This window comes from Phoca vitulina, unplaced genomic scaffold (genome assembly GCF_004348235.1).
Source record: "Phoca vitulina isolate PV1807 unplaced genomic scaffold, GSC_HSeal_1.0 scaffold13, whole genome shotgun sequence".
Classification (NCBI taxonomy): Eukaryota; Metazoa; Chordata; class Mammalia; order Carnivora; family Phocidae; genus Phoca; species Phoca vitulina.
In genome coordinates, this window is record NW_022589716.1 from 40,013,850 (window position 1) to 40,041,338 (window position 27,489).

Below are 27,489 nucleotides of genomic sequence, written 5' to 3' on the forward strand. Positions count from 1 at the left end.
GATTTAATTAGTATTGAACCTTATAGATTGATTTCAAATCATAACCAAGGCAGAGCAGACCCAGATTGAGTGAGGAAATTGGGATTTAGAAGATCTGGATTCTAGGGGCGCCTGGGTGTCTCAGTCGGTTAAGTGTCTGCCTTCGGCTCGGGTCGTAATCCCGAAGTTCCAGGATCGAGCCCTGCATTGGGCTCCCTGCTCAGTGGGGAGTCTGCTTCTCCCTCTCCCTCTACTCCTCCCCCACTTTGCTCTCTCTCTCTCTCTCTCTCTCTCTCAAAAAAAAAAAATCTGGATTCTAGTCCCAAGTTGGGCAAATAGGAATAATGCTATTAGGCTTATAATTTAACTTCTTTTAGCTTCCAGGTCACTTCTTATCCTTACATCTAATCCCATTGATCCTGAGCGAAAACTCAGAATGATGAAAGATAATTTTGAGTAAAACAAAGATTAAGTTACCTTAAGTTAAAATGAGAGTTGGTGAGGAGAACTCTGACATCCTATAAGGGTTTGCAAGTCCTGGTTCTTTAATAACTAAATTCCTCCCACAGCTTCTTTTTTTTCTCTTCTCTTCCCCCTTCAAGGTCCTTAAGGATATTTGTCCATCCATTCTGTCGTTGGCACAGAGTTTGTTGCACTCCCTAGACCAGAGTATCATTTTGTTTGGCAGTCTCCTATACAAATATGCATTTAAGTTTTTTGACACTTACTGTCAGCAGGTATGTTGAAATATTTATTTTGGAGAGAAGGGAACAGGAAGAAATGCAATTCCAAGTGACTTGCATGTGATATGATGTTTATTTCTTGTTGGTTGGAAGGTATTGAAGGAAGAACTCTGAACTGGGAGTTGGGAAAACTTAGTTCTAGTCCTAGTCTTAATAAAATGAGGGAGACTGGACTGGAGGATCTAACTCTGCATTTTGAGCTCTAAAATTCTCTGATTTTAAAATGAAGGTCCACATCCAGTCTATTTTAAATAAACCATGGCTGAAAGGGCTGGGGTTATTGGGCCATTTTTGTAGTATACAGAAAGAGCAGTTTTAAAATTTAGCTGCAAATGATCAACTGGCAGTTAGTTGATCCTGGAGTTGTTCTCTAGAAAAAATTGTGGAGAAAAACAAATGAAGGAGAAGTGCCTGAGGGCATAACCCTATTCCCATGAACATGAGACACAAAATTTAATAGCACATATCCAGAGAGGGAAGGCTGTACTTGTGGAAAGTGATTCTGAAATCAAAGAACAGAGGGTCTTATTTTGTATTTTTTTGTACATGCTATACTTACTAGTAACAATGTCAAAACATTTGAATGGAACTTGTAAAAATAAAGACAAAATTTTAAAGCAGAGCAGTAGATTCAGCTGGCATGAGCTAGCTGCTGCAGTTGAGAAAACCATATGATTCAGTATGGAGCAGCAGTATAAAGGAAAGGGAGAATGGCATACAAGGTATTTTTTGGAACCATCTTAATGTTTTAGAGATATTATCATGGCTCATGTTTGCTTGAAACATACAAGTCTAACCTGTAAAAACCTTTAAAACCTTTAGCTTCTTGAGTTCCATCTTTTTTTTTTTTTTAAGATTTTATTTTTAAGTAATCTCTACACCCAACATGGGGCTCGAACCCACAGTTGAGAGATCAAGAGTCACATGCTCCAGCTGAGCTAGCCAGGTGCCCTGAGTTCTATCTTTTTAGTACATTTTAACAGATTAAGTACAACCATAGCTTAAAGGGTAGTATTTAACCCAACTGAAAAAAGAAGGAGACTATGCCAGGGAGCAAAATCAGGAGGGCTTAGATAGTGCTCACTGATAAATTTTAGGAATTAGTCAAGAGTGGATGGTTGTGTAGTTAGGTTGGCATAATCCTCAACCTCCTGAAACCAACATCAATGTAAAGTAGATAATAGAATTAGACAATGGGATAGGGTAGGTTGGGATTTTAACCAAGTTGAGATTGGAATGGTCTCAAGAATTAATCCTTTTAAGATGGCCATGTCATATTTTTATTCACACTGTCCTATTGACTCTTTACCGTATAGGAAGTGGTTGGTGCCCTAGTGACCCATATCTGCAGTGGGAATGAAGCTGAAGTTGATACTGCGTTGGATGTCCTCCTAGAGTTGGTAGTTCTAAACCTATCTGCTATGAAGCTGAATGTCGTCTTTGTGAAGGTATCTCTCCCTCCAGTGACATAGATTGAGTCATTTTTCTTTCTTGCATGTATCTGAGAGATATCTGGCATCTGTTAATTAGCAGCAATTTAATTTGTATTTTAGATATTGAGCACTATAATTGGTAGGAGGGGGTGGGAAGGAGGTGAGGTAATGGGCAAATAATAGAAAAAACTCATTTATGTATGTATTAATGCATTCAGCAAATACTTCTTTGTACCTATGTGCACACTCTATTCTGGGTGCTCTGTATATGAAACTTAGTTCTTGCCTTTGGGATAGTAAAACACATAAACAAGTCACTGTAAATACAACATGAGAAATCTCTAGAAAGATAAAGTGCTATAGATGCACCAGAGCAAGAATAATTAATTTGGTCTAGGAAACTGGGTACTTCTTCAAAGAGTAGATTTGAGTGATTCTTGAAGTTTGGGCATGATTCGATAAGAGAAAATAAAGGATGTGCATCTAGGCAGAGGACAGTTTAAACAGAAGCAAATTGGCATCCAGGTCCATGGTACGACAAGTAGACTAGCATGGTTGGCAAATGGGACATATGGTGAGAAGTGGTGGGAGGTGAGGCTCGGAAGACATAGGACAGTGTTAGATTATGAAGGCTCTCAAATACCATGCTGAGGAGTTTCAACTTTATTTTGTAGACCGTAGAGAGCTATTACAGGCTTTTCATAGAGAGTTGACATAATCACGTCTGGGCTTTGAAAGGTAACTGTAGGTCATGTTATCCCCATATTAGGGATGAGAAAGCTGAGGTTTTGCCCAATGTTAAAAAGTAACTATTTCCCTCGTGACTGCTTCCACGTCTGTAAAGAATGAATAAGTACTTCGTGGAGGGGAAGCCGAGAAGGGATGTTATGATAAGGAATATGGTCAGAGATATAACTTTTGGCAGAGTACTGTTTTCACTAAGAAGGAAAGGGTGGAGAAGAAGAATAGGGAGAAGTAGGAGGTATGTTAGGATGACTAACCCTTTGGGCTCTGAGCACAGCTTGAGAGAACTTGAGCTTTTATGGCTATCTGGATGCCTCTTACAAGGATTTTAGTTTTTTTATTTGGTGGAAAAAAGTATTAGTGGCTAAACTTATTGTTGGCATTTTTTTTCCATAGGGCATTTTAGATTATCTGGATAATATGTCCCCTCAGCAGATACGAAAACTCTTCTATATTCTCAGCATACTGGCATTTAGCAAACAGCATGAAGCCAGCAGTCACATCCAGGTAACAGGCAGTATGTTGAGAAACCTTTAAAACTTTAAACTTCTTTAACTGAAATTCACTGAACAAAATCACTTTAGCCTGTGTACGAATAGAAATCAAGTACACAGCCATGGTCTGAGTACTTACTCATTCGTTTCTTACCACAAACATTAAGTGTCTGTTGTGTACCAAGCATTGAGATGGTAAGTATATTAGACCTTATACCCTCAAGTAGCTTGTCTATTAGGATAGAAATGGGTCTGTAATCAGCTGACTATGGAACTGAGTAAGAAAAGCTGTTCAGGTTCCATACTGAGTGCTGTGGGTACACAGAGTATTACCTTGTTTCCTAGGGAACATCTACATCTAATGTGCACTTCATCTGGGCTTGCTTTCATTGGTGGACACCATTCACTGAGAAAGTCAGGCAAAGAGACTAAAACAAGAGATTACATGGCAATCAGAACTTGTAGCTCTTTTGTATCTTTAGTGCCACCCCGTGGCAGTAATCCATACTGGACTGTGATTTTGAACAACTAACACGTTTTGTTAGTTAAAAAAGAAAAAAAAAAAAAAAAGGCTAGGTAATATACATACATAGCACAAAATTCAAAAGGCATAAGAAGTGGTGAAAAATAAGTCTCCCCCTTCTGAGTCCTCCGGGCATCTGGTTATCTAAAGGCAATCACTTTCTGAGTTTGGCCTGAGACATTTATGGCTTTCTGAGATGTCTTGAGCATTTACAAATTTGTTTATACTTTTCTGCTTTATACCTTATAGCTTTCTGAGATGTTCTGAGCATTTACAAATTTGTATTTACCTATATTCCACTCCTTACCCTTTTTTTTTTTTTAAAGATTTTATTTATTTGACAGAGAGAGACACAGTGAGAAAGGAAACACAAGCAGGGGGAGTGGGAGAGGGAGAAGCAGGCTTCCTGCCAAGCAGGGAGCCCGATTTGGGGCTCGATCCCAGGACCCTGGGATCTTGACCTGAGCCGAAGGCAGACACTTAACGACTGAGCCACCTAGGGCCCCTCACTCCTGACCCTTTCGTTCTACATTTTACTTCTTTCATTTAGCAGTATATTTTGGAGATGGCTTCACATCAATAATATAGAGCTACATCATTATTTTATTTTTTAATGATTGTAAAATATGCATAACAAATTTTACTACTTTAACATTTTTAAGTGGCATTAAGTTCATTAAGAATGTTGTGCAACTCTCACCACTGTCTATATCCAGAACTTTTCGTCATCCCAAACAGAAACTCTACCTATTCAGCAGTAACTCCCCATTTTCCTTCCTCCAGCCCTGGTTACCTCTAATCTATTTCCTGTCTCTGAATTTGCCTGTTCTGGGTACCTCATTTAAATAGTCATATGAAGGTCCCCTGGGTGGCTCAGTTAAGTGTCCAGCTCTTGATTTCAGCTCGGGTCATGATCTCAGGGTTGTGAGATTGAGCCCCGTTTTGGGCTCCATGCTGGGCGTGGAACCTGCTTAAGATTCTCTCTCTCTTCCCCTCTAAAAAAAAATAATAATAAAATTTAAATTTTAAAAATAGACATGCGATATTTATCCTTTTGTGTTTGGTTTATGTCACTTAGCATTATCTGTTCAGGGTTCATCCATGGTGTAAGATATATCAAACTTCATTCCTTTTTATGGCTAACTAGCATTCCATTGTATGTATACACCACATTTAGTTTGTGAATTCATTTATTGATGAACACTGGCCTTTTTTCACTTTTTGGCTATTGTGAATCATGCTGCTATGAACACTGGTGTGCAAGTATCTGTTTGAGTCCCTATTTTCAGTTCTTTGGGGTCTGTATCTAGGAGTGGAATTGCTGAATCATGTTTTTGATTCTGTGTTTAACATTTTGAGGAACCACCAAACCATTTTCTGCAGTGGCTGCACCATTTTATGTGCCCATGTACACATTGAGGGCTTCATGGTTTTACATCCTCACCAACACTTATTTTCCATTTCTTAACTGTAACCATCCTACTGGGTGTGAAGTGCTATCTCACTGTGGTTTGCATTTGCATTTCCCTAAAGATTAATAATGTTGAACATCTTAACTATTTGCCAATTTGTTATTTGAATATCTTATTTGGGAAATTGTCTATTCAAGTCCTTTGTTCATTTTTTATATCAGTTGTTTTTTGTTGTTGATATATAGGGATCCTTTATACTTCCTGGGTATTGTCCCTTATCAGAGACATGATTGGCAAATATTTTCTCCCATTCTATGCATTGTCTTTTCACTCTTGATAGTGTCCTTTGATGGAGTTTTGATGACGCCCCAATTTATCTTTTTTTTTTTTTCTTTTGTTGCCTGTGCTTTTGGTGTTATACTTAGGAAAAACCTTTCCCCAATTCAAAGTCATGAAGATTTTTTCCTTTGTTTTCTTCTGAGAGTCTCACTGTTTTAGCTCTTAAATTTGTGTTGTTGATTCACTTTGAGTTAATTTTTGTGTATGGTTAAAGGGCCCAATTTCATTTCGTGTATGTGTGGGTATCCAATTTTTTCAGCACCTTTTGTGTGTGGTTTTTTTCAGCACCTTTTATTGAAAAGACTGTACTTTCCCCTTTGAATGGTCTTAGCACCTTTGCAGAAAGTCAGTTGACTATGTATGTGAGGGTTTATTTCTGGACTCTATCGGTGTATATGTGCTTCCTATGCAGGTGGCACACTTTTTAATTACTGTAGCTTTTGTAGTAATTTTGAAATTGAAAGATTGTAATAATTTCAAAATTGAAATTTGAAAGAACATTTTTTTTTTTTTCAAGATTGTTTTGGCTATTTGGGGTCCTTTGAAATTCCATATGAATTTTAGCATGAGTTTTTCCCTATCTGTAAAATATTCTGTTGTGATTTTAGTAAGGCTTACAAAGAATGTGCCTGTCACTTTGAGTATTATCATTATCTTAACAATATTAAGTCTTTCAATTCATGAACATGGGATATCTTTCCATTTATTTAGATCTTCTTTAATATCTTTCAGCATTGTTTTATAGTTTTTTTTTTTTTTTAAAGATTTTATTTATTTGACAGAGAGACACAGTGAGAGAGGGAACACAAGCAGAGGGAGTGGGAGAGGGAGAAGCAGGCTTCCCGCTGAGCAGGGAGCCCGATGCGGGGCTCGATCCCAGGACCCTGGGATCATGACCTGAGCCGAAGGCAGACGCTTAATGACTGAGCCACCCAGGCGCCCCAGCATTGTTTTATAGTTTTAATGTACAACACGTCTTTTGCCTCCTTGGTTAATTTATCTAAGTATTTCTATTTCATTATTTTAGTCGAGCAGCCAACAACATTACAATAATTCACATATCCTTATCAAGCAAGTATCACAACAATAACAATAATAGCGATTATTTTTGAACATCTGTCTTATGGTTGACACTGTTCTTTTCTTTTTTTTTTTTTTAAAGATTTTATTTATTTGAGAGAGAATGAGATAGAGAGAGCATGAGAGTGAGGAGGGTCAGAGGGAGAAGCAGACTCCCTGCTCAGCAGGGAGCCTGATGCGGGACTCGATCCAGGGACTCCAGGATCATGACCTGAGCTGAAGGCAGTCGCTTAACCAACTGAGCCACCCAGGCGCCCCTGGTTGACACTGTTCTAGGACATTTTTTAATTTGTCTCTCATCCTTACAAAACCTTCCCCATTTTATAGATGAAAAAATTGAGACTCAGAGATGAAATGACTTGCCAAAAGCCACAGTTAGTAAATGATAGCTTCAATATCTGCAGGCTCTTTTGCTGTACTATTCCAGCATCTTCAACTTTCGCTATCATGTCTTTCTTGCAGGATGACATGCACCTGGTGATACGAAAGCAGCTCTCTAGCACCATATTCAAATACAAACTCATTGGTATTATTGGTGCTGTCACCATGGCTGGCATCATGGCGGCAGACAGGTATGCATGGAAATTCTGACTTCCGTGGCTCAAGGTCAGTTAATCAAGTTGCCACCTTACAAATAAACCGTTACATTCTGTAGACTTCATTATAATGGTACACATTAAGCCCATAATAAGTAAGCAAATGTTTGTTGCGACTTTTCCATTTTCCCTTCTTGACTGTATATACCACGTATAATTTTTACAGAATGTGATCTTAATCATCACAGTCTGATGGTTAAAAACTAAGGATTGCTAATAAATAAAGTAATAGAAATGTTTCCACAAAAGGGGAACCGTGAATATCCTGGGATGCATTTTTCTGCATTTGTGCCTCTCCCAGGCACTAGACATTACAGATTTCTCCATTGCTGTGGTATTGTCTGGGACATCATGTTTGATGAAAATAAGGCACCTGGTGATAGGAGCATCAGAGTTGGGTCTTGATAAGATGTTGCCATTGCAAAATGACATTGGAGTTGAGTTTATGCTCCTTAGAGATAATTTGTTAGGAATTCCTGGGACCTCTGGAGACATTCTTAGAGTTGGCATTAATAATTCATGGAGGCTACATAATGTACTGGTTAAAAGTTCATTCTTTGGAGCTATACCACTTGAGAGCATTAAATGCTTAGAACAATGCCCAGTGCTTGCTCTTTTTTTTTTTTTTTAAAGATTTTATTTATTTATTTGAGAGAGAGAGAATGAGAGACAGCACATGAGAGGGGGGAGGGTCAGAGGGAGAAGCAGACTCCCTGCTCAGCAGGGAGCCCGATGCGGGACTCGATCCCGGGACTCCCGGATCATGACCTGAGCCGAAGGCAGTCGCTTAACCAACTGAGCCACCCAGGCACCCCAACCAGTGCTTGCTCTTATGATTATTACTAATTTAGTGTGCCCTTTAAAAAAATTAGAGCCATTGTTTGCTCTAATCCACATTTTGTAAATAGTCCTCTGTGCCTTTGTGCACTTTTATCTCCACCCACATCCCAGGGATGGCAGGATTCATACACTTATTGCTAGTTCTTACAAAATTTTATAAAAGTGAAACAAAAATTCCTTATTTTTAGAAATAGATCTTCATATCTGACCCAAGGGAGAACAGACTTGAGCACTGAACAGTACACACAGGTGAGTTCTTGTAATGTCGTTGGGTATGTTTATGAATAACTGAGGAATTGCTTCTGGTTACTGTCAGTTTACCAGAAAGAGTGCTTTTTTTTTCAAAATAATGTTTTCCTGGCTGGCATGAGTTACATTTATTTCTGTATTTGTCTAACCTCCTTAATTAAATTGTGAGTTCCTAGAGAGCAAGAAAAGAGAGCTATGTTTGTAGAATAGGAGATTGACTGGAGCATAGGGAAGAGTAAGCCTATAATTGGAGAGTTGGAGATAAAGCTAGTCCAGAGGTAGAAAAGGGAGGGCCTTGAATGTGAATCAAGACATTTCAATTTAATTTTTTACTTAGTGATAGTCTTTAAGGGTTTCTTAGCATAGACATGACATAATCAAAGCTTTGCTTTAGAAAAATTAATCCAGGGGAGCCTGGGTGGCTCAGTTGATTAAGCGTCTGATTCTTGATTTTGGCTCAAGTCATTATCTCAGGGTCATGAGATCAAGCCCCGCTTTAGGCTCCGTGTGGGTATGGAGCCTATTTGAGATTCTTTCTCTCTCTCTCTTTCAAAATAAAATAAAATAAAATAAAAGTATTTGTGAAAGTATTTGTAAAAAACAAAATTAATCCAGTTGTGTGTGTCTGATGGATTGGAGAAGAGATATTAGAAAGAGATGGGCTTGTCAGGAAGCTCAAGTAAACCTCAGGTGAGTGGTAGTAAGAGCTTTGGCAGTGAAATTGGAAGGAAAAATTTACTACTGAATGGATTGAACGGTGTTTAGGAAACGTTGGCAGCCCAATGGCTGAACCACTTTTTCTCTTTGGCTGCTCCAGGTGACCTCCTTGCTGCAGTTGGTTCATTCCTGCAGTGAGCAGTCTCCCCAGGCTTCTGCACTTTATTATGATGAATTTGCTAATCTTATCCAAGGGGGACAGCTGGCTCCAAAAGCCCTGGTAAGTCCCAGTATCTTTTCTTAAAGCAGCAAAGCATGAGAACTGCTTTTTACTCCTATTCTTCAAGCCCTTCTGTCTGTTGCAGTGCAAAAATAGATCATCCTGTGAGCTCTCCCATATTCTAGCTGGGAAGGCTGTTCTGACTTGCCCTACTCCAGGCCTCACCTCTGAGGCCTCCTTCATATAATAACAATAATAGTAATGATGAGGATCATGATAATGTTGTTGATGTTGATAGCCACTATGTATTCTGTGCCAGACACTGTGTTAAGCATTTTTCATGTATTATGTGTTTTCTACTTCATAATAATGGGGTACATAATATTGTTATTCTCTTCTTAGAAATGAGGAAACTGGGGGACGCCTGGGGGCTCAGTCGGTTAAGCGGCTGCCTTCAGCTCAGGTCATGATCCTGCTCAGTGGGGAAGTCTGCTTCCCCCCTCCCCCCTCTGCCCCTCCCCCTGCTCGTGCTCACTCTCTCACTCTGTTGCTCTCTCTCAAGTAAATAAATAAAATCTTAAAAAAAAAAAGAAATGAGAAACTAAGGCTTAGAAAGGGTAATAGTTTGTCTAGGGCTCTACAGCAAGTACACCCTTACCTATACAGCCTTGTTTGTTTGTTTGTTTGTTTGCTTGCTTGCTTCCCGAAGGAATGGGTTGGGCAGACCATCTTCAATGATTTCCAGGATGCCTTTGTGGTGGATTTCTGTGTTTTTGCAGAAGGGTAAGTACTGTATACCCACTAACTTGATTGTACTGGTGAAGAAATTATGTCAATAGTTGGTACAGACATCAGAATGCTCTTGACCTCAGCTAAGTCTGGCCCAATCCCACAGCTTCTTTCCTCCCAACACCCAAAACCCCAGTTCCAGAATTCCTATAAGCTTCCACTTATTCTTTCTCTTTCTCATAAGAGGGAAGATTGGTTTGTTCTCGTGGTTTCCCGCGTAGATGTGTATACCCTTGGGGCATCAAATTCTGGGTTCTCTCCACAGTGACTATCCATTTCCTGTGAAAGCTCTCTATGGACTAGAAGAATATAGTAGTCACGATGGGATTGTCATCAACCTCCTGCCACTGTTATTCTCTCAGGACTTTGCAAAAGATGGGGGTAGAATGACTTCAAAGGAATCAGACCAAAAGTCAGTATACTTTTCTCTTTTCTAAAACTTCTTTTGCTGTTTTGAGTGTTCATGGGGTATTCCACACTTCTTGCAGTTTGTTAAGAACTTGATGGAAAAGGGTTTCTGGGGCATCTGGGTGCCTTAGTCAGTTAAGCATCTGCCTTTGACTCAGGTCATGATCTCAGGGTCCTGGGATCGAGCCCCCTATCTGGCTCCCTGCTTGATGGGGAGCCTGCATCTCCCTCTCCCTCTGTCCCTCCCCCCAGCTCATTCTCTCTCTCAAGTAAATAAATAAAATCTTTTCAAGAGGGGGGTGGTTTTCTCCTAAGACAGGTGGTGTTTGGAGGGGTTAGCTAGAATGGGTCAGATTCCTTGTTTTTTCTTGGACCCTGTGGTTGGGGTTTGCATTGCCTAAGGACATCCAACAAGTATTCTGTGAGGCTGTTTTCATTTCTGTTCCTTTCTCCCTCCCATGAACATACTTGTCTGCCTCTGCCACTCTCCTTCCCTCCTTCCATCTTATTTCTGCTTCTCTTAACTCATGGATATTCACTCTACACAGCCTCTGCCTTCCTCCAGGTTAGTTCATTTTATTTGCTGAGCATCCATTAAGTTCCTTGTCATGTATTCTTAAAAGTAGACATTTATTTTGGGTGAAACTCTTTAATTGTAAGGTTGGGTTCCCTATAAACATGGACTAATGTGCCTATAAAGTATTGTTTAGAAATGGATTTTTCCTTCCCAGATTGGTGTCTCCGTTGTGCCTGGCTCCCTATTTCCGGTTACTGAGACTTTGTGTGGAGAAACAACATAATGGAAACTTGGAGGAGATTGATGGTTTATTAGGTATAGGATGAAGTTATCAGATTCTTTCTTCTTTGTAACCATTCTTTGATAATGTTAGGGAAGGAAAAAAACAGTATATTGTGTGTGTGGGAAGGAATTTTCTAACTTCACAGAGTAGAATAGCAGTAGTAATGGAATTCCAAAGACAAAATAATAACATACAGATTTCTATCATGTTGACAAGTCAGTCATCATCATAGTTCCTTGTTGCTTTCTGGTCCTCACATCTAGTTTTGCAAAGACTTCTTAATTATATGTAATGATTACTTACGTGATATGGTGGTAATTTTGAGACAATCAAAGCTTGACCTTCAAATACAAGTTAAAGGGGAAAGTAAGTAGAAGAGGCAGATAGCTCTAGGGGTAGCATCCAGGTTCTGTTGACTTGAAATAAAGGGAGTTAGAAATGTTTGTTCTTCTCTTTCAGATTGTCCTATATTCCTCACTGATTTGGATCCTGGAGAGAGGCTGGAGTCCATGTCTGTTAAAGAGCATTCGTTCATGTGTTCACTCATATTTCTTACTCTTAACTGGTTCCGAGAGGTAAGCAGAGTTACTAGGACATTTCACCTGTTGTCTGTAGTTCTTGTTGAAAGGAAACTATTTCCTGGTACTCCTGGGACTCTCTAAAAAGTCTCCACTAAGCACTAACCGCTGTGAGCTTCTCCAGCTGTTATGTCCCACTTCTTCCCAATTATATGACCTTTTGATGTAGCCAAATCAAAATACTTAGACTTCACTTAAATGTTGTTCATGCTTTACTACTTCAAGCCTTTTTGTTGTATTCTTCCTTTTGCCTGGAATAAACTCACCTTCTCCACTGTGAAGATACAGTTCAGCCTTGCATAGATATTCACTTAATGTTTCAATTCAATGAGATCAAGTGAGTGATGGTTTTCCCCTTCCTTTGGAATATATTGTGCTTAGTGAAATGCACAATAATGATATGTGATGAAAATGACAGTAACATCTTACATTTATATCTCACTTCCTTTCTCATGCATATTATTTCTGAGAATGTTCACTTAAATTATCTCTTCTTATCTTCACAATTATATTCTGATGTAGGCAGGACAGGTATTGTCCTTGTTTTATACCATTCAGTGGGAGAAACAGCACAAAATCAGTAAATATAATCAAGCACTTACATTGTGCAAAATGCTGGGCTTCTTTCTTTATTTACAGTATTTAATCCATATAACAACTGCATTCTCATTTTATAGTTGTCTCATTTTATAGTTGAAGAAGTAGAAACTCAGAAAGGCTAATAATGACTTGGCCAGGGTCACACAGCTAGTTAAGTAGCAGAATAGGACTTGTTTCATCAAAGTGTGTGCTCTCTAGTCACTGTGCTATTCTACTTGTTACTTAACTAGAAATCAGTAGAACTAGGATTAAAAGTCAGATCTCCTGTATTGGCCCAGGGCTTTTTTTCTTCCTCTATAGCACCTTGCTGAGAACACCTTTACATTACAGACTAAACTCACAGATCCTGCCACTGAATGGCGTTGAAATTGGAACCATTTGAAGTCTGAGAATATAATTTGTACTTTTCCAGGTTGTAAATGCCTTCTGCCAGCAAACGTCACCTGAGATGAAGGGGAAGGTGCTCACCCGGTTAAAGCATGTTGTGGAGCTTCAGAGGATCCTGGAAAAGTACTTGGCAGGTAAGGAGTGTCTTATTATGGTACCTTTGCCAGGATGGCAGGGAGGAGATAAAGAACTTTACTTTTAAGCCAATCTCACTGATAGCCATCCCCTACTCATCTGGGATAAGAAAATGTTTCCTCAACAAAAAAAACAAAACAAAAAAACATCCATTTTCCTCCCATTGTTACCTTCAAGAAATCTTGCTGCTTAAGAAAATAAAAAATGGAAAGCATTGGTTGGGCTTTTGTAAAGTAACTTTTCTTCTTTAGAAGTCAAACTTTCAGTGTCCTTTGCTTTCCTGAATATAGTTATGAACCAGGAGTAAAGCTGACAGGTCTCTTAATACCTTCTGACTATTAAATAAACTTGTTTTAAAGTGCTAGGTAGATTCTCTGGGGAAAACATAGAGCCTCCCTCAGGCCCTCATCTAAGTAATTGTGTATAAAACAAACTACTATGTGACCAAATATTAATATCTTTAGATTTGAAATAAGGGTTAGTTTATTTTTAGTCCTTACCTGCTTGGATATTTTTTTATATCATTATTTAGAATGATTTTATCTTAATTGGTCATAGTCATTTAATATGATATTCCTGTAAGTCATCTCTGATCATTTTGCTATGCCAAAACAGTTCATGTCAGGTAACTTGAATGTATCTTACAGGCATTCAGCCATACTTGGTAGTTCTGAAAATTAATTTTTAGCCAATCAGGTGATGCATTCTAACAGTGATATGTGGTTGGTATATATTGAGCTTCTGTCTCCTCTCTTTTCCAGTCACCCCAGACTATGTTCCTCCCCTTGCAAACTTTGACTTGGAAACTTTAGATGTAACACCTCCTACTACTGCTGCTATTTCAGCAAAAATCAGAAAACAAGGAAAGATAGGTATGTTCTCTTCTTCTGTGTCTCCATAGGAGCAACACTGACATAATATAAGAGGTCATATGCAGGGCGCCTGGGTGGCTCAGTTGGTTAAGCGACTGCCTTCGGCTCAGGTCATGATCCTGGAGTCCCAGAATCGAGTCCCGCATTGGGCTCCCTGCTCGGCAGGGAGTCTGCTTCTCCCTCTGACCCTCCCCCCTCTCATGTGCTCTCTCTCTCATTCTCTCTCTGTCAAATAAATAAATTAAAAAATCCTTAAAAAAAAAAAGAGAGACTGGGGCGCCTGGGTGGTTCAGCCATTTAGCGTCTGGTCATGATCAGCTCAGGTCATGATCCCAGGGTCCTGGGATCGAGCCCCGCATCGGGCTCCTTGCTCAGCAGGGAAGCCTGCTTCTCCCTCTCCCACTCCCCCTGCTTGTGTTCCCTCTCTCGCTGTCTCTCTTTCTCTGTCAAAAAATAAATAAAAATTAAAAAAAAAAAAAAAAGAGGTCATATGCACCAAGGCATCAGTAACTGGAGAGATGATGTCATTGAACTCTTTCTTTGGCAAGGTTATAAAATGAATTATAATGTAGGGTTATAAAATTACCTCCTCTACCCCTCGGTAGTCTTCAGCAGGTTGTTTTCTGAAGGCAGTGATATTTAACAAACATGATTATTGATTACTTGAGTCACTTTTCTGTTTTTGAAACAAAAGGAGGAAGGAAACAGAAAGCAGATGGCAGCAAAACATCCTCGCCTGACACACTTTCAAAGGAGGATAGTTCAGAATGTGACCCTACACCATCTAATAGAAGCAAGCTGGAAAAGGTACTGGAATGATGGGTTTCCATGAAGGTTGTGTGACAGCCCGGTAAGATTAACAGGGGATCAGCATCATACTCTGCATTTTACAGAGAGAAAAATTAGAGAAAAGAGAGGCAAACGAACTCTCCTCGGCTTTGGGGCGATTCTCACAGTAGCAGAGTTAGGGTTAGACTCTAAGTCCTTATCACTAGCACACACTGTTTTTTCTAGTCATTTTCTTGAATGTGTCACTCTCTTTTTTATACCCCAGCAGTACTTTGAATTCTCTCTTGTAGCATTAACAAATTTTGTTTCAGGACCTAGTTTTAGATGTACTGCTTTTAGCCTCTTTCCCCCTCTGATCCCAGATTATCAACTTCTCAATGAAGTGAGATAGCATGAAATGCTTAGGACAGTTTCTGATCATCAGTAAACAGTAGTTCCTTTTTCCTGTAAGTCTACCAATCACAGAATAGGTTATATGTTTGTGAAATTGCCTAAATCACATGAATCCCAAGTATTTCTGTTTTTTGGCTACTATTTATTGTGTATTATGTATAGCTCCTGTAATCGCCTAAAAACCCAAGATTGGTAGTAATATTTACATTTAATAGGTAAGGAAACTAAGACCCAGAAAGGGTAAGTGACTTGCCCAAGGTCACACAGTTAATAAGGCTTGAGCAAGGGTTTGAAGCCAGACCTATTTTGTGCCACAGCTCATTGTTTTCTCTACCATGCCATAACACCTTGGTTTGTCTAGTAGTTCATACTTAAGTGGAAACCAACCAAGGGTCTTGATATGTGACCCATATCTCAATTTTAAATTAGGTGCTTTTGTCTCAGGAATATTTAGGGACTTTGGTGAAAGGAAGGCGGTGATTTGCTAAAAAAAAGTAACTTCTGCATAAAATGAATGCATAATTGTACTTTGAGGTCTTTCTGAAAAATCAGGTTAATATTGTCCTTATTATTCTGTTGGTTGCTGCTGCTTTGTCCCCAGGAGTTCAAAGGGAAAGAAGAAAAGACATCAGTGTCACTACAGAATTACCATGCTTTTTTCCGAGAACTGGACATTGAGGTCTTCTCTGTTATGCGTTGTGGGCTTGTGACCAAGTTCATCTTAGATACTGAAATGCACACTGAAGTAAGTCACAGAGCTGAGATCCTAGAATTGAATCTTGTTTCAGAAAATTTCTCAGCCCAGGGTGCCTGGGTGGCGCAGTTGGTTAAGCATCTGACTCTTGGTTTCAGCTTGGGTTGCAATCTCAGAGTCATGAAGTCCAGCCCCAAGTCTGGCTCAGCACAGAGTCTGCTTGGGATTCGCTCTCCCTTTCTCTGCCCCTCCTACTCGTGCTTGCACGCTCTGTCTCTCTCTCTCTCTCTCTTGCTCTTGTTCTCAAATAAATAAGTCTTTGAAAAAAAAATTTCTCAGCTCTATTCTTGTAAAAAGAACACCATGGCATTGAGAGAAGGTGGACTCTGGCTTCCAGAGCTTTTATATATAGTGAAAGTAATGATAAATAATCATCCTCATCACCTTTTTTTTTTTTAAGGTAAACAACCTATTTATTTATTCATTTATTTATTATTAAAGTAAGCTCTAGGCCCAACATGGGGCTTGAACTCATGACCTTAAGATCAAGAGTCGTATGCTTGGGGACGCCTGGGTTGCTCAGTTGGTTAAGCATGTGACTTCAGCTCAGGTCATGATCCCGGGGTCCTGGGATTGAGCCCCATATTGGGGCTCCCCGCTCAGCGGAGCGTCTACTTTTCCCTCTCCCAGTCATGCTCTGTCTCTCTCTTTCAAATAAATAAATAAAATCTTAAAAAAAAAAAAAGTCGCATGGTCTACTGACTGAGCCACCCAGGTGCCCCCATCATCATCTTGATGTTTAAATAAATATTTTTTTACAATGTATTAGACATTATGAAAGATCATGCTAATGATATGATCCTTATTTTAGTTTCCTACTAATAACTATTTAGATTACTCTTTTTTTTTTTTTTTAAAGATTTTATTTATTTATTTGAGAGAGAGAGAATGAGAGAGAGCACATGAGAGCGGGGAGGGTCAGAGGGAGAAGCAGACTCCCTGCCGAGCAGGGAGCCTGATGTGGGACTCGATCCAGGGACTCCAGGATCATGACCTGAGCCGAAGGCAGTCGCTTAACCAACTGAGCCACCCAGACGCCCTAGATTACTCTTGTAGAGCAGCGCTGTTCTGGTTTATAGAGGTTAATGCTGTTTTCGCTGTTTCATGATGTTTGTTTAGCATCCATCAGATGTTTATCCAGGCCTTTTTTATGTGTTACACTAATCTAGACATTGGCAGTACACTAGTGCATACAGCATGATGCTAGCCTTCAAATAGCTCATAATCTAATAAAGGAAGCAGACATAACTAGCAGTATGTGCTATATCGAAGGTCTGAACCAAGTACCAGTGAAACTCTGAGGAGAGAATGGTATTTATAATGAAATTGGAAGTAGAGCACATTTTCACAGAAGAGGTAACTTTTGATAAGGGATTTCACCAGAGTAGTTTCTTCAGGTTAAAAAAAAAGAGAGAGGGGCGCTGGATGGCTCAGTCATTAGAGCATGCAACTCTGGATCTCCTGGTCCTGAGTTCACGCCCCACTTTGGGCCTAGAGCTTATTTTAAAATAAATAAATAAAATAAAAAAGTAAAAATTAAAAAGAGAAATATCATGGAATTTACTATAGATTTTTTTATAAGAATGTAAGCTCCTTCACAGTAAAGATAGTATCTACCCTCCCACCCTACCCCAATCTTTCTACATCAGCTTGGAGATTCTCCATAAATGTTTATTGTGTAAACAGTTTGAAATGAGATTGCATTTGGCTCATTCTGCTTCTGGTAGTGTTATACCTTTTTAGGGACCCAGCATGGAGTTAATAGTAGCAAAACATTAAGGGAAAGAAAATATGAAAGGATTATTTAATGAACAGAGAAAAGCAAAATTCCCTTGAATTAGTCCTTTTTTATCCTAGGGTACTTAGGAAGTGCACCTCAAGTCCACAACTGGAAGGATACACAGAGACATTTACTTCTAGAGAAAAAGTATGTCTTGGGATGCCTGGCTGGCTCAGTCGCTTAAGCGTTAAGCATCTGCCTTCGGCTCGGGTCATGATCCCAGGGTCCTTGCTCAGCCTGCTTCTCCCTCTGCCCCTCCCCTTGCTTGTGCTCTTTCTCTCTCTCTCTGACAAATAAACAAAATCTTTAAAAAAAAAAAAAGAAAGGAAAGTATGTTTTCTAAAACTATACTCACTTGGATTCCTATTTTAATAATTTGAAATTCGTTTTACTTTGGGAGCGCTTGACTTTTTGATTTGTTGACAGAGCACAACAGCCATTTATATGAGGTGGGGAAATTTCCCCCTTTTTTGGGAATGGTCAGATTCTTCACCCACTGGGAAGAGTAAACCTGAAATGTGCTCCTTCAAAAAGATAGCGAGGACATGCTTGGAATTATCCTTTCTTTCCTCCTTGTGACAGGCTACGGAAATTGTGCAACTTCAGCCCCCTGAGCTGCTTTTCTTGCTGGAAGATCTCTCCCAGAAACTGGAGAATATGCTGACACCCTCTGTTGCCAGGAGAATCCCCTTCCTCAAGGTTAGTATAGGCAGAAGCATAAGCCCTGGCCTTAATGAATTTGGAAACCAGGAGGTCTTAATGAATAAGTTATCACTTTCTCTGGCATTATGTTTGGGTCACTGGGTGGTAGCATGGTGGCAGCCTCATTTCTAGAGCCCATTCACCTTGCTTTAGAAAGGAACTCTGAAACAGAAATAAAAAAAGCCACCCCAAACAGGATGTATATTTCTAAATGCCCTGAGCATTCCTGAGTTCTGTTCTTTATTTGGGTTTTGCTTTTAAAAGCCTTCCAAACTGAGCCCGTGCCCAAGCCTCAATGTAGTAGTAGTTGGCTATCTAGAGAAGGCCAGAACCTCATATGCATATATAATGTACAAATGTGCATGTAGCATCTGGTGAAGCAGTGGAATGATGCTAACAACAGAACGTGAAAGTTTTAGGTGTAAACATTTAAACATTAATATATCCAGTTGTTTGATTTTTTTTTTGTACTCACTATTTGCTCGATGTTTTTGTCAGCCTAAATGATTTCTATTTTTGTGTGCGCTTTATCTCATTAGTAATTATGGGTCTATACTTCTCAGTCAAACACTTTGTACTCTATAAAAGCCAGTCTCTTGGTAATTTGAAGACGGGGCAAGATCCCTCTGTCAGAATAGAGTTTTAGGCAAGCAACCAATTTCTTCTGTCAACTCCTGCCTTGTGACCCAGGTCTGACTAAACTCCTTAACAAATTCTGTTTCAGAGAAGCTATCCAGTGGTTTCTTCCCCCAGTAACTCTGAATTTATTATAGAGTAAAGGAAGCCGGAATATTGGATTCTCACATCTCCATCAGAGATCTGCCCAAGAAATTGCTCATAGTATTGTTCAACTGCTAGCTCCAATGTGTAACCATCTGGAGAACATTCACAACTATTTTCAGGTCAGCAGCCTATCTTATCATATAGAAATTTAGAAATTACTGGGATGCCTAGGTGGCTTAGTTGGTTGAGTGTCTGACTCTTGGTTTCGGCTCAGGTCATGATCTCATGGGTCCTGGGATTGGCCTGCATAGGGCTCTGCTCTCGGTAGGGAATCTGCTTGAAGATTCTGTCCCTCTGCCCTCCCCCAACTCTCATGCGTACGTGTGCTCTCTCTTTCTCAAATGGGTAAATAAATCTTTAAAAAAAAAAAAAAGAAATTTAGAAATTACTAAGTGAATAAGAGATTTCATTTTTGGCTGAGAAATATTGAAGGAAAAGTGAGGGCAATTGCCGAAACAACTGTCCTAAAAGCATTTTTCCTTTTTAGTGCTTAGTTGCTGAGAACCACTGTATAGTTGATGGCCCAAGAATGAAAGTTCAGGAGTACCACATAATGTCTTCATGCTATCAGAGGCTACTGCAGATTTTTCATGGGCTTTTTGCTTGGTGAGTAAGTGGCAGATGTGGTAGGTAGAAATAATCAAGTATGCACTTACTTTTATTTGGCAGTCACCAAGGCATTGAGGTAAAGAAAAGAAGGAAAAGGCTCCGAAAGTCTTATGTAAATATGGTACTTGTTCTTTTTAAGTGTTTTTGTCTGCATCATTTTGTTTGATCTTGTACCCTCTATGTCTTACATGGCAATGATTTTAACTTGTTTGAAAATTAGGTGACTTGATATTGGCTAACCTGTAACAGATCGGGCCATCTGATTCTTAGCCGGGTTTCCGTGGCAGCCTGTCCATAATAACACTGGAGAGACTGTTACTTAAGAAATTGTTACTGGGGCACCTGACTGGCTCTTGATCTCAGGGTTGTGAGTTGGAGCCCACACTAGGTGTAGAGATTACTTAAAAATAAAATCTTTTAAAAATGTTGTTAACTGAACAACTTGTAGATAAATTTCAGATTATATGTTAAAGAGCTGAATACATTTTGAGCTGGGGTATTTTGAGATACTTTATGGAAGCAGTGGGATTTCATAGGGCCCTGAAGGATAGATGGCATTTTGGGAGGTAGAGGAAGGGTCGGGAAGGCGTGGCATGGGTGAAAGTAGAAATGAGGGAGATGTGTCCTTTAAATGCTTTTGTTCTTCAAGGCTGGGCTCTGGCTCCTCTCTTATGCAGGTTTTCTGGGCAGTCTCACCCAAGCTTAAATTTGTGCTGAAATTTATGTTCTGAGTTACAGGCATTTATATCCAACTGCCTACTCAACACTTCCTTAGATGTGTCATTGACACCTCAGACACATCCCATCCAAAATGGAATGTATCACCCTCACCACAGCTCCTTCAGCTTTGCCGGGCTACGTAAATGGTACCACCAGTGTCTGAGCCAGAAACCAGCAGTTGTTCTTTGTCCCTTTCTCTACCCACTACCTTTTCTCTCTCCCACATCAGATCCCCAAATCCTGTTAATTTTATCTTTTAAATAACATCTAAGTAGCCATCTGTTGCTTTCCTGCTGCACTGCTTGGAGACTCCCATCATCTCACCTGGACGAGATTAGTTTCACAGTTGGTCTCTGCCTCCAGTTACCTCCCTCAGTCCCTTCTTCACATAGTAGTCAGTGGTCTTCCCATTGCAAACCCAATCTTATCCTGTCCCAACTTTGGTTCTGGTTGTCCTTAGATTTTTCTTGAGTTCAGTCTTTTCCCTAGCTTCTAAGGCCTTTTATTATCTGGCTCCTGCTCTTCCACTCATCTTACATTATGCCCTCCAGCTATACTGAATTACTTTCAGTACCTTATACTGCTTTCACCTGGAAGACTTCACACATAGTCATTCTTCTACCTGGATCCCCACCCTCCTTGATCACCAGTCTTTTCTTTTCTTTTTAAATTTTTTTATTGTTATGTTAATCACCATACATTACATCATTAGTTTTTGATGTAGTGTTCCATGATTCATTGTTTGTGCATAACACCCAGTGCTCCATGCAGTACGTGCCCTCTTTAATACCCATTACCAGGCTAACCCATCCTTCTAGAACCTTCAGTTTGTTTTTCAGAGTCCATCGTCTCTCATGGTTCGTCTCCCCCTCCGATTTCCCCTTCATTCTTCCCCTCCTGCTATCTTCTTCTTTTTTTTTCTTAACATATATTGCATTATTTGTTTCAGAGGTACAGATCTGAGATTCAACAGTCTTGCACAATTCACAGCGCTCACCATAGCACATACCCTCCCCAGTGTCTATCACCCAGCCACCCCATCGCTCCCACCCCACCCCCCACTCCAGCAACCCTCAGTTTGTTTCCTGAGATTAAGAATTCCTCATATCAGTGCGGTCATATGATACATGTCTTTCCCTGATTGACTTATTTCGCTCAGCATAACACCCTCCAGTTCCAGCCACGTCGTTGCAAATGGCAAGATCTCATTCCTTTTGATGGCTGCATAATATTCCATTATATATATATATATATATATATATATATATATATATATACCACATCTTCTTTATCCATTCATCTGTCGATGGACATCTTGGCTCTTTCCACAGTTTGGCTATTGTGGACATTGCTGCTATAAACATCGGGGTGCACGTACCCCTTCGGATCCCTACATTTGTATCTTTGGGGTAAATACTCAGTAGTGCAATTGCTGGATCATATGGTAGCTCTATTTTCAACTTTTTGAGGAACCTCCATACTGTTTTCCAGAGTGGTTGCACCAGCTTGCATTCCCACCAACAGTGTAGGAGGGTTCCCCTTTCTCCACATCCCTGCCAACATCTGTCGTTTCCTGACTTGTTAATTTTAGCCATTCTGACTTCACCAGTCTTTTCTAACTCATCTCTGACATCTGGATTTAAACTTTAGTTCCTCAGGGGCATCTTCTCTGACCCCTAGGGCAGGTAAGCCTCCTCCTTTCTGCCTCTCTAACTCCCAGTTTTCTCCTAATACTCTAGTATCCTCTTATGATAAGACTTAACCACATTTTATTGCAGTTACTTGTTCATCTATCTTCCTTTCTAGACCATGAGCTTCATGGGAGCTGAAACCAATCATTATTGTATCCCCAGTCCTTAAAAACAGTGCCTGATAAAAGATTTGATCAGATGCCTCATCAAGGAGATATACAGGTGGCAAATAAATACATGCAAAGATATTCAATAATATTAGTTATTAAGGAATTCCAAGTTAAAATTACAGTATGGCTAAATGATGAAGACTTACCTTACCATATTGGTGAGAACATGGAACACCTGGAACTCTCACATGCTGCTGATGGAAATGTAAAATTGTGCATCCACTTTTGAAACAGTTTAGCAGTTCCTTAAAAAGTTAGACATACACCTGACATACAACACAGCCATTCTACTCCTAGGTATTTACTCAAGAGAAATGAAAGCATATGTCTATACAAAATCTTGTGCACGAATGTTTATAGCAGCTTTGTTTGTAATAGCCCCAAACTAGAAACAAATGTCCATCAACTAGTAAATGGATAAACAAATTTTCATATGGTGGAATACTACACACAACAACATGGATGAAGAAAAAAATTATACTGGATAGAAAGCAAGACCATAAGAGTACGTAGCATTTGATTCAATTTATATAGAACCCTAGGAAAAAGCATATAATCTCTTAGTGATGAAAACAGATCAGTGGTTGCCTATCATTGGGTAGGAGGATAGAGTGTAAGATGGATTTCAAAGGAATATAAGGAAGCTCCTGGGGGTAATGGATATGTTCATTATTTTCATAGCAGTGATGGTTTCATGGGTTTATATATGTCACTTGATCAAACTGATCAGTGTTTCAAATACATGCAGTTCATTGTATGTCAATTTGTATCTCAAAGCTGTTCACCCCCCAAAACCTGACCTATTATAGGCCCTCAGAATTCATTTATTGAAAGGCAGAAGGACTACCACTGGTGATGTAGAGATGTTTCTATAGGAGTAGAAAATCTAGGGGCTCAGATCGTGCTGGGCCTTGAAGGTCAGAAGAGTTTGAATGTTGTACAGAAAAGCAATTCTGGAGTTTTATGATCAGAGGCAAGGTTTAATGAAATCAATTAGGAAAATCCTTTTGGCAGCAGTCTGCAGGACAGATTGGAAAGGGGTGCAGAAAGACCAGTCAAAAGGTGTCTCAGTGATCTGCATATGTGATGATGATAAGGACCTGGCTTAGAGTGACGGCCTGAGCTTGGGAAGGAGGGAACAGTAGGAAAGATAATCTGAAGAGAGAATTGTCAAGACTTACAGAAGGAGTAAGTTTTTTATTGAGGACCTTTTATGGAATTGATACTGATTTAACAATTGACGAAGTTATTTCTGGTTTTTCTGGGGAGGAAGGCTGAGACTTCTCTAAAATGTAGCAAATGAAGGAGAGCTTTTTTCCCTGAAAATAAACCTAAGAGGACTGTTAGGTCCTTAAGGTAAGACTGTTTTAGGTGCCCTTCACCTTGTAGTGTGAGACTCAGAGCTGACTGAATTGGGTACCTGGGTACTTTCAGTGCTCTAGTTCTGCTTTTCCTCCATTGACTTACTGATGTTATAGCCTGGAGACCAGGATCCTCAAATGCTGTTTAAGCAATCTTCCTAAAACTAAGCTCAACCATCTTACCTTGAATTTCCCTTAGGAGTGGATTTTTACAGCCTGAAAATCATAATTTACTGTACTCAGCCCTTGAGGTCCTTACCAACCGACTGAAGCAAGGAGAGCCCAACCAGTCCTTGGAGGAATTGCTCAGGTAGGTCAGACTACATATCCCAGAGTGTTGTCCCAAAAACTAAAACAGGATTAGCAAGATTTCTTGGAAATCACTTGGGTGTCCTCTCAGTAGTTGTGAGGGAAACTGATGTTTTCAGCTACTTTTCCTCAGTCATATGAGCTTTTTCATCTGTGTATTCAGATAAATCCTGAAACATTAGAAACCGTTGAAAAAGTCCTACTAAATCTTTTGTATCCTGCATCCTGTAAAGTTGGCCTTTTCGGGTAATGATGTCGAAAACACTAGTGACCTGTAGTCAACTCTTGATTTTCCAGAAATCTACTCAGTCTCTCAGTAGGGTCAGGTAATTAGGTAGCAGTAGTTACCACTGATTTCCTCCCAGTCTTGAAAGAAGAGGAGCCTAGGCTGAGGGCAAGGCAGTGGAAGAGGGAGGTAAAAAGGAAATCTAAGAGGCATGGTTCCCAGCTTCCTATCCCAGCTTCAACCAGAGTAATTTTGTCTTTCACCTCCTCTACATTGTCTCTGGATCTGCAATTAATGCTTATCATCCCTGCCTATAGGGCAAGACCTTACTTCATTTTAAATATAGTGCTTTTAAATTTGTTTGACCTCCTTCCCACAATCAATCAGGAGAGTACACTCTAGTTTTATTTCAACTACAGTTTTGGATTAATTTTGACTCCCCATCTCCCATTATTTCAGTGCATTGAAAGCTGACCATATATATATGGTACACTTATTAAAAGCTCTGCTTTCTCTGTCTTATAGTTTCCTTTCACTTTTCCCTGTAAACCTAGAATTGAAACTTTATTCTCATTGTGTTGCCTTAGGCTTTAAGAGCAAATAATTTGTCCAGGGTTGCTCATGTAAGCATGGCGTAAACTCCTCTTTGGGTATCTTGGTGTACATGACCCCTTCCAGGCCAGCATTCCAGGCCCTGGGCTCTGTTCCGCCCTGGCTTTCTTCATAAAGGCTAAAGGTTCTCTATCAGGGTCTTGATAGAAGGTGGCCACAAAAGCACCTGAAAATGAGGAGGATTCTGATTAGACCAATAAATACACAAGTCAACTTGGACAATTCATGAATTTAGACATATCTGTAACACTTGTCATATCTTTTTTTTTCTTTCTTGTCTCCCTTACAGCCAGAGCTTCAATTACTTGCAGAATTTCTCTCACAGCATTCCCAGTTTCCAGTGTGCTCTTTATCTCATCAGACTTTTGATGGTCATTTTGGAGAAATCTACAGCTCCTACTCAGAAAAAAGAAAAAATTGGTGATGGGCCCAGATCCTCTTTTTTTTCTTCATGAATAGGATTAATAACTAACTCAAACTTACAAACTTAGGGCATCCTAGGACCTTGTATATTTTACATGTGAAACCCCCCATAAGAGTGGATGTGCCCTCTTGCCATATCAAGAAGGACATTTTCCCAGAAGGAGATATGACTGATTTTTGCTGATATTGCTTAGTCTGAGTTTGGTTAGTTCAGTTGCCTAGCTGATTTTCTGTTTGGCTTCTGTTTATTCGTGCCCCTTTTTTTTTTTTCTTGTAAATTATCTGAGACATTTGACAAAAAGAGATACAAACTGCTAGGTTAATAAAATGGGAGAAAGGAGAAATCAAGATTTGATTAAGTATAAAGAAAGGCTGGGCCCCATTCCTGATCTTTTTCTTTTTTTTTTTTTTTAAGATTTTATTTATTTATTTGAGAGAGACACAGAAATAGGGAGAGAAAGCATGAACTGGGAGGAGAGGGAGAAGCAGGCTTCTTGCTGAGCAGTGAGCCCAACGCAGGGCTTGATCCCAGGACCCCAGGATCATGACCTGAGCCGAAGGCAGACGCTTAACAGACTGAGCCACCCAGGCGCCCCTCCTGATCTTTTTCTTTAACTATTTTTTGTCATAGCTCTTTGAATGCAACTAATTATATATTCTAATTGGCAGCACACACAGGAAGCAAGAAGAAAATGCAAAACAAGCCTTTTATTATTTATTGTTGATTAAAAGGGGAGGGTTTTGTGTGAATCTTTAAGGTGGGCATGGCTTATAGATCTGCCCAGGAGGAACAAGATTGGTTTTCCTACTGCCCAGCAGTGTGTGTCTATTCAGTTCATGTTTGTGTGTCAGGGCAGGGTGAGATGGTGGGATGCATTGGGTCCTAGACAAACGGGTTTATTTCTGGTCGAAGGACCAGTAGAGCAGGAACCCATGGTAGCTTTTTCCAAATTGTCAGACTAGGAACTTCAGAGTAAATATTAAAAAAAAAAAACCAATCCTTTTGATCATTAATCATCCCCCAAAAACCTGAAAAACAAGAGTATAGTCTATTTTCCATGCATGAGGGGTGCCTGGGTGGCTCAGTCGGTTAAGCGGCTGCCTTTGGCTCAGGTCATGATCCCAGGGTCCTGGGATAGAGCCCCGCATCGGGCTTCCTGCTCAGCGGGAAGTCTGCTCCTCCCTCTCCCACTCCCCCTGCTTGTGTTCCTGCTCTCGCTATCTCTCTCTCTGTTAAATAAATAAAATCTTTAAAAAAAAAAATTTTTTTTTCCATGCATGAGGGTGTTTGTCTTGCTTCTCCATCAGCTTCGTTGGCCAGACAGTTCCTCTGTCGGGTGTGGCCAAGTGGGGAGAAAGAGAAGAGTAGCATCCCTACTGAACAGCTCCAAACTTTGCTGAGGTGAGAGGCTTGGTTTCTTTCCATGAGCCAAATAGTCCATTTTGCCATTGTTGGGATCTCTTGCCAGGTGCCTAGGAACCCAGGTGCCCCACTGGTTCTTTTTTATACTGTCAGCTAGTTCCTGACTAGCTGGAGGAAATGGAGGAGTCTGCTGTTGTATTTTGCCTTGTTAATCAGAGTTAGGTAATAATTTGTTGCCTACTATATCAAGACTCATCCATCACTTCCAAAGTGTCTAACTGTATTTCCAATTGAAACATCATTTCCTTTATCTCCTGATAATTACCTGGAATCTTCATTTGATTAAAAATAAATACTCGTAGGGGTGCCTGGGTGACTCAGTAGGTTAAGCGTCTGCCTTAGGCTCAGGTCATGATCCCGGGGTCCTGGGATCGAGCCCTTCGTGGGGCTCCCTGCTCAGCTGGGAGTCTCCTCCTCTCCCTCTGCTCCTTCCCCTGCTCGTGCTCTCTCAAATAAATAAAATCTTTAAAAAAAAATTAATAGGGGCGCCTGGGTGGCTCAGTCGTTAAGCGTCTACCTTCGGCTCAGGTCATGATCCCAGGGTCCTGGGATCGAGCCCCGCATCGGGCTCCCTGCTCTGCAGGAAGCCTGCTTCTCCCTCTCCCACTCCCCCTGCTTGTGTTCCCTCTCTCGCTGTGTCTCTCTCTGTCAAATAAATATATAAAATCTTTTAAAAAAAATTTATAAACACTAGTAGTTGTTTTAAAGCTAAGTACCTGGTGGGATGACTGGGTGCTCAGTTGGTTAAGCAACCAACTCTTATTTTCCGCTCAGGTCATGATCTTAGGTTCATGAGATTGAGCCCTGTATCAGGCTCCACGCTCAGTGCAGCGTCTGCTTGGAATTCTCTTCTCCCTCTCCTTCTG

At 40.1% G+C, this 27,489-nt stretch overlaps 1 protein-coding gene across 1 annotated transcript in view; it reads left to right on the forward strand.

Annotated features, from left to right (window-relative positions):
• The window catches only part of FANCD2 (FA complementation group D2), a 56,272-nt gene that overhangs the window by 18,996 nt on the left and 9,787 nt on the right, over positions 1-27,489 (forward strand). Inside the window, exons 16-35 of the mRNA XM_032411914.1 lie at positions 582-716; positions 2,039-2,170; positions 3,296-3,406; positions 7,210-7,319; positions 8,372-8,432; positions 9,250-9,369; positions 10,019-10,092; positions 10,364-10,510; positions 11,238-11,338; positions 11,766-11,881; positions 12,897-13,005; positions 13,768-13,878; positions 14,573-14,685; positions 15,662-15,805; positions 18,177-18,293; positions 19,070-19,198; positions 19,567-19,685; positions 23,830-23,940; positions 25,067-25,197; positions 26,509-26,602. Coding sequence (XP_032267805.1) covers positions 582-716; positions 2,039-2,170; positions 3,296-3,406; positions 7,210-7,319; positions 8,372-8,432; positions 9,250-9,369; positions 10,019-10,092; positions 10,364-10,510; positions 11,238-11,338; positions 11,766-11,881; positions 12,897-13,005; positions 13,768-13,878; positions 14,573-14,685; positions 15,662-15,805; positions 18,177-18,293; positions 19,070-19,198; positions 19,567-19,685; positions 23,830-23,940; positions 25,067-25,197; positions 26,509-26,602 — 2,285 coding nt within the window. The remainder of the gene's footprint in view (positions 1-581; positions 717-2,038; positions 2,171-3,295; positions 3,407-7,209; positions 7,320-8,371; positions 8,433-9,249; positions 9,370-10,018; positions 10,093-10,363; positions 10,511-11,237; positions 11,339-11,765; positions 11,882-12,896; positions 13,006-13,767; positions 13,879-14,572; positions 14,686-15,661; positions 15,806-18,176; positions 18,294-19,069; positions 19,199-19,566; positions 19,686-23,829; positions 23,941-25,066; positions 25,198-26,508; positions 26,603-27,489) is intronic.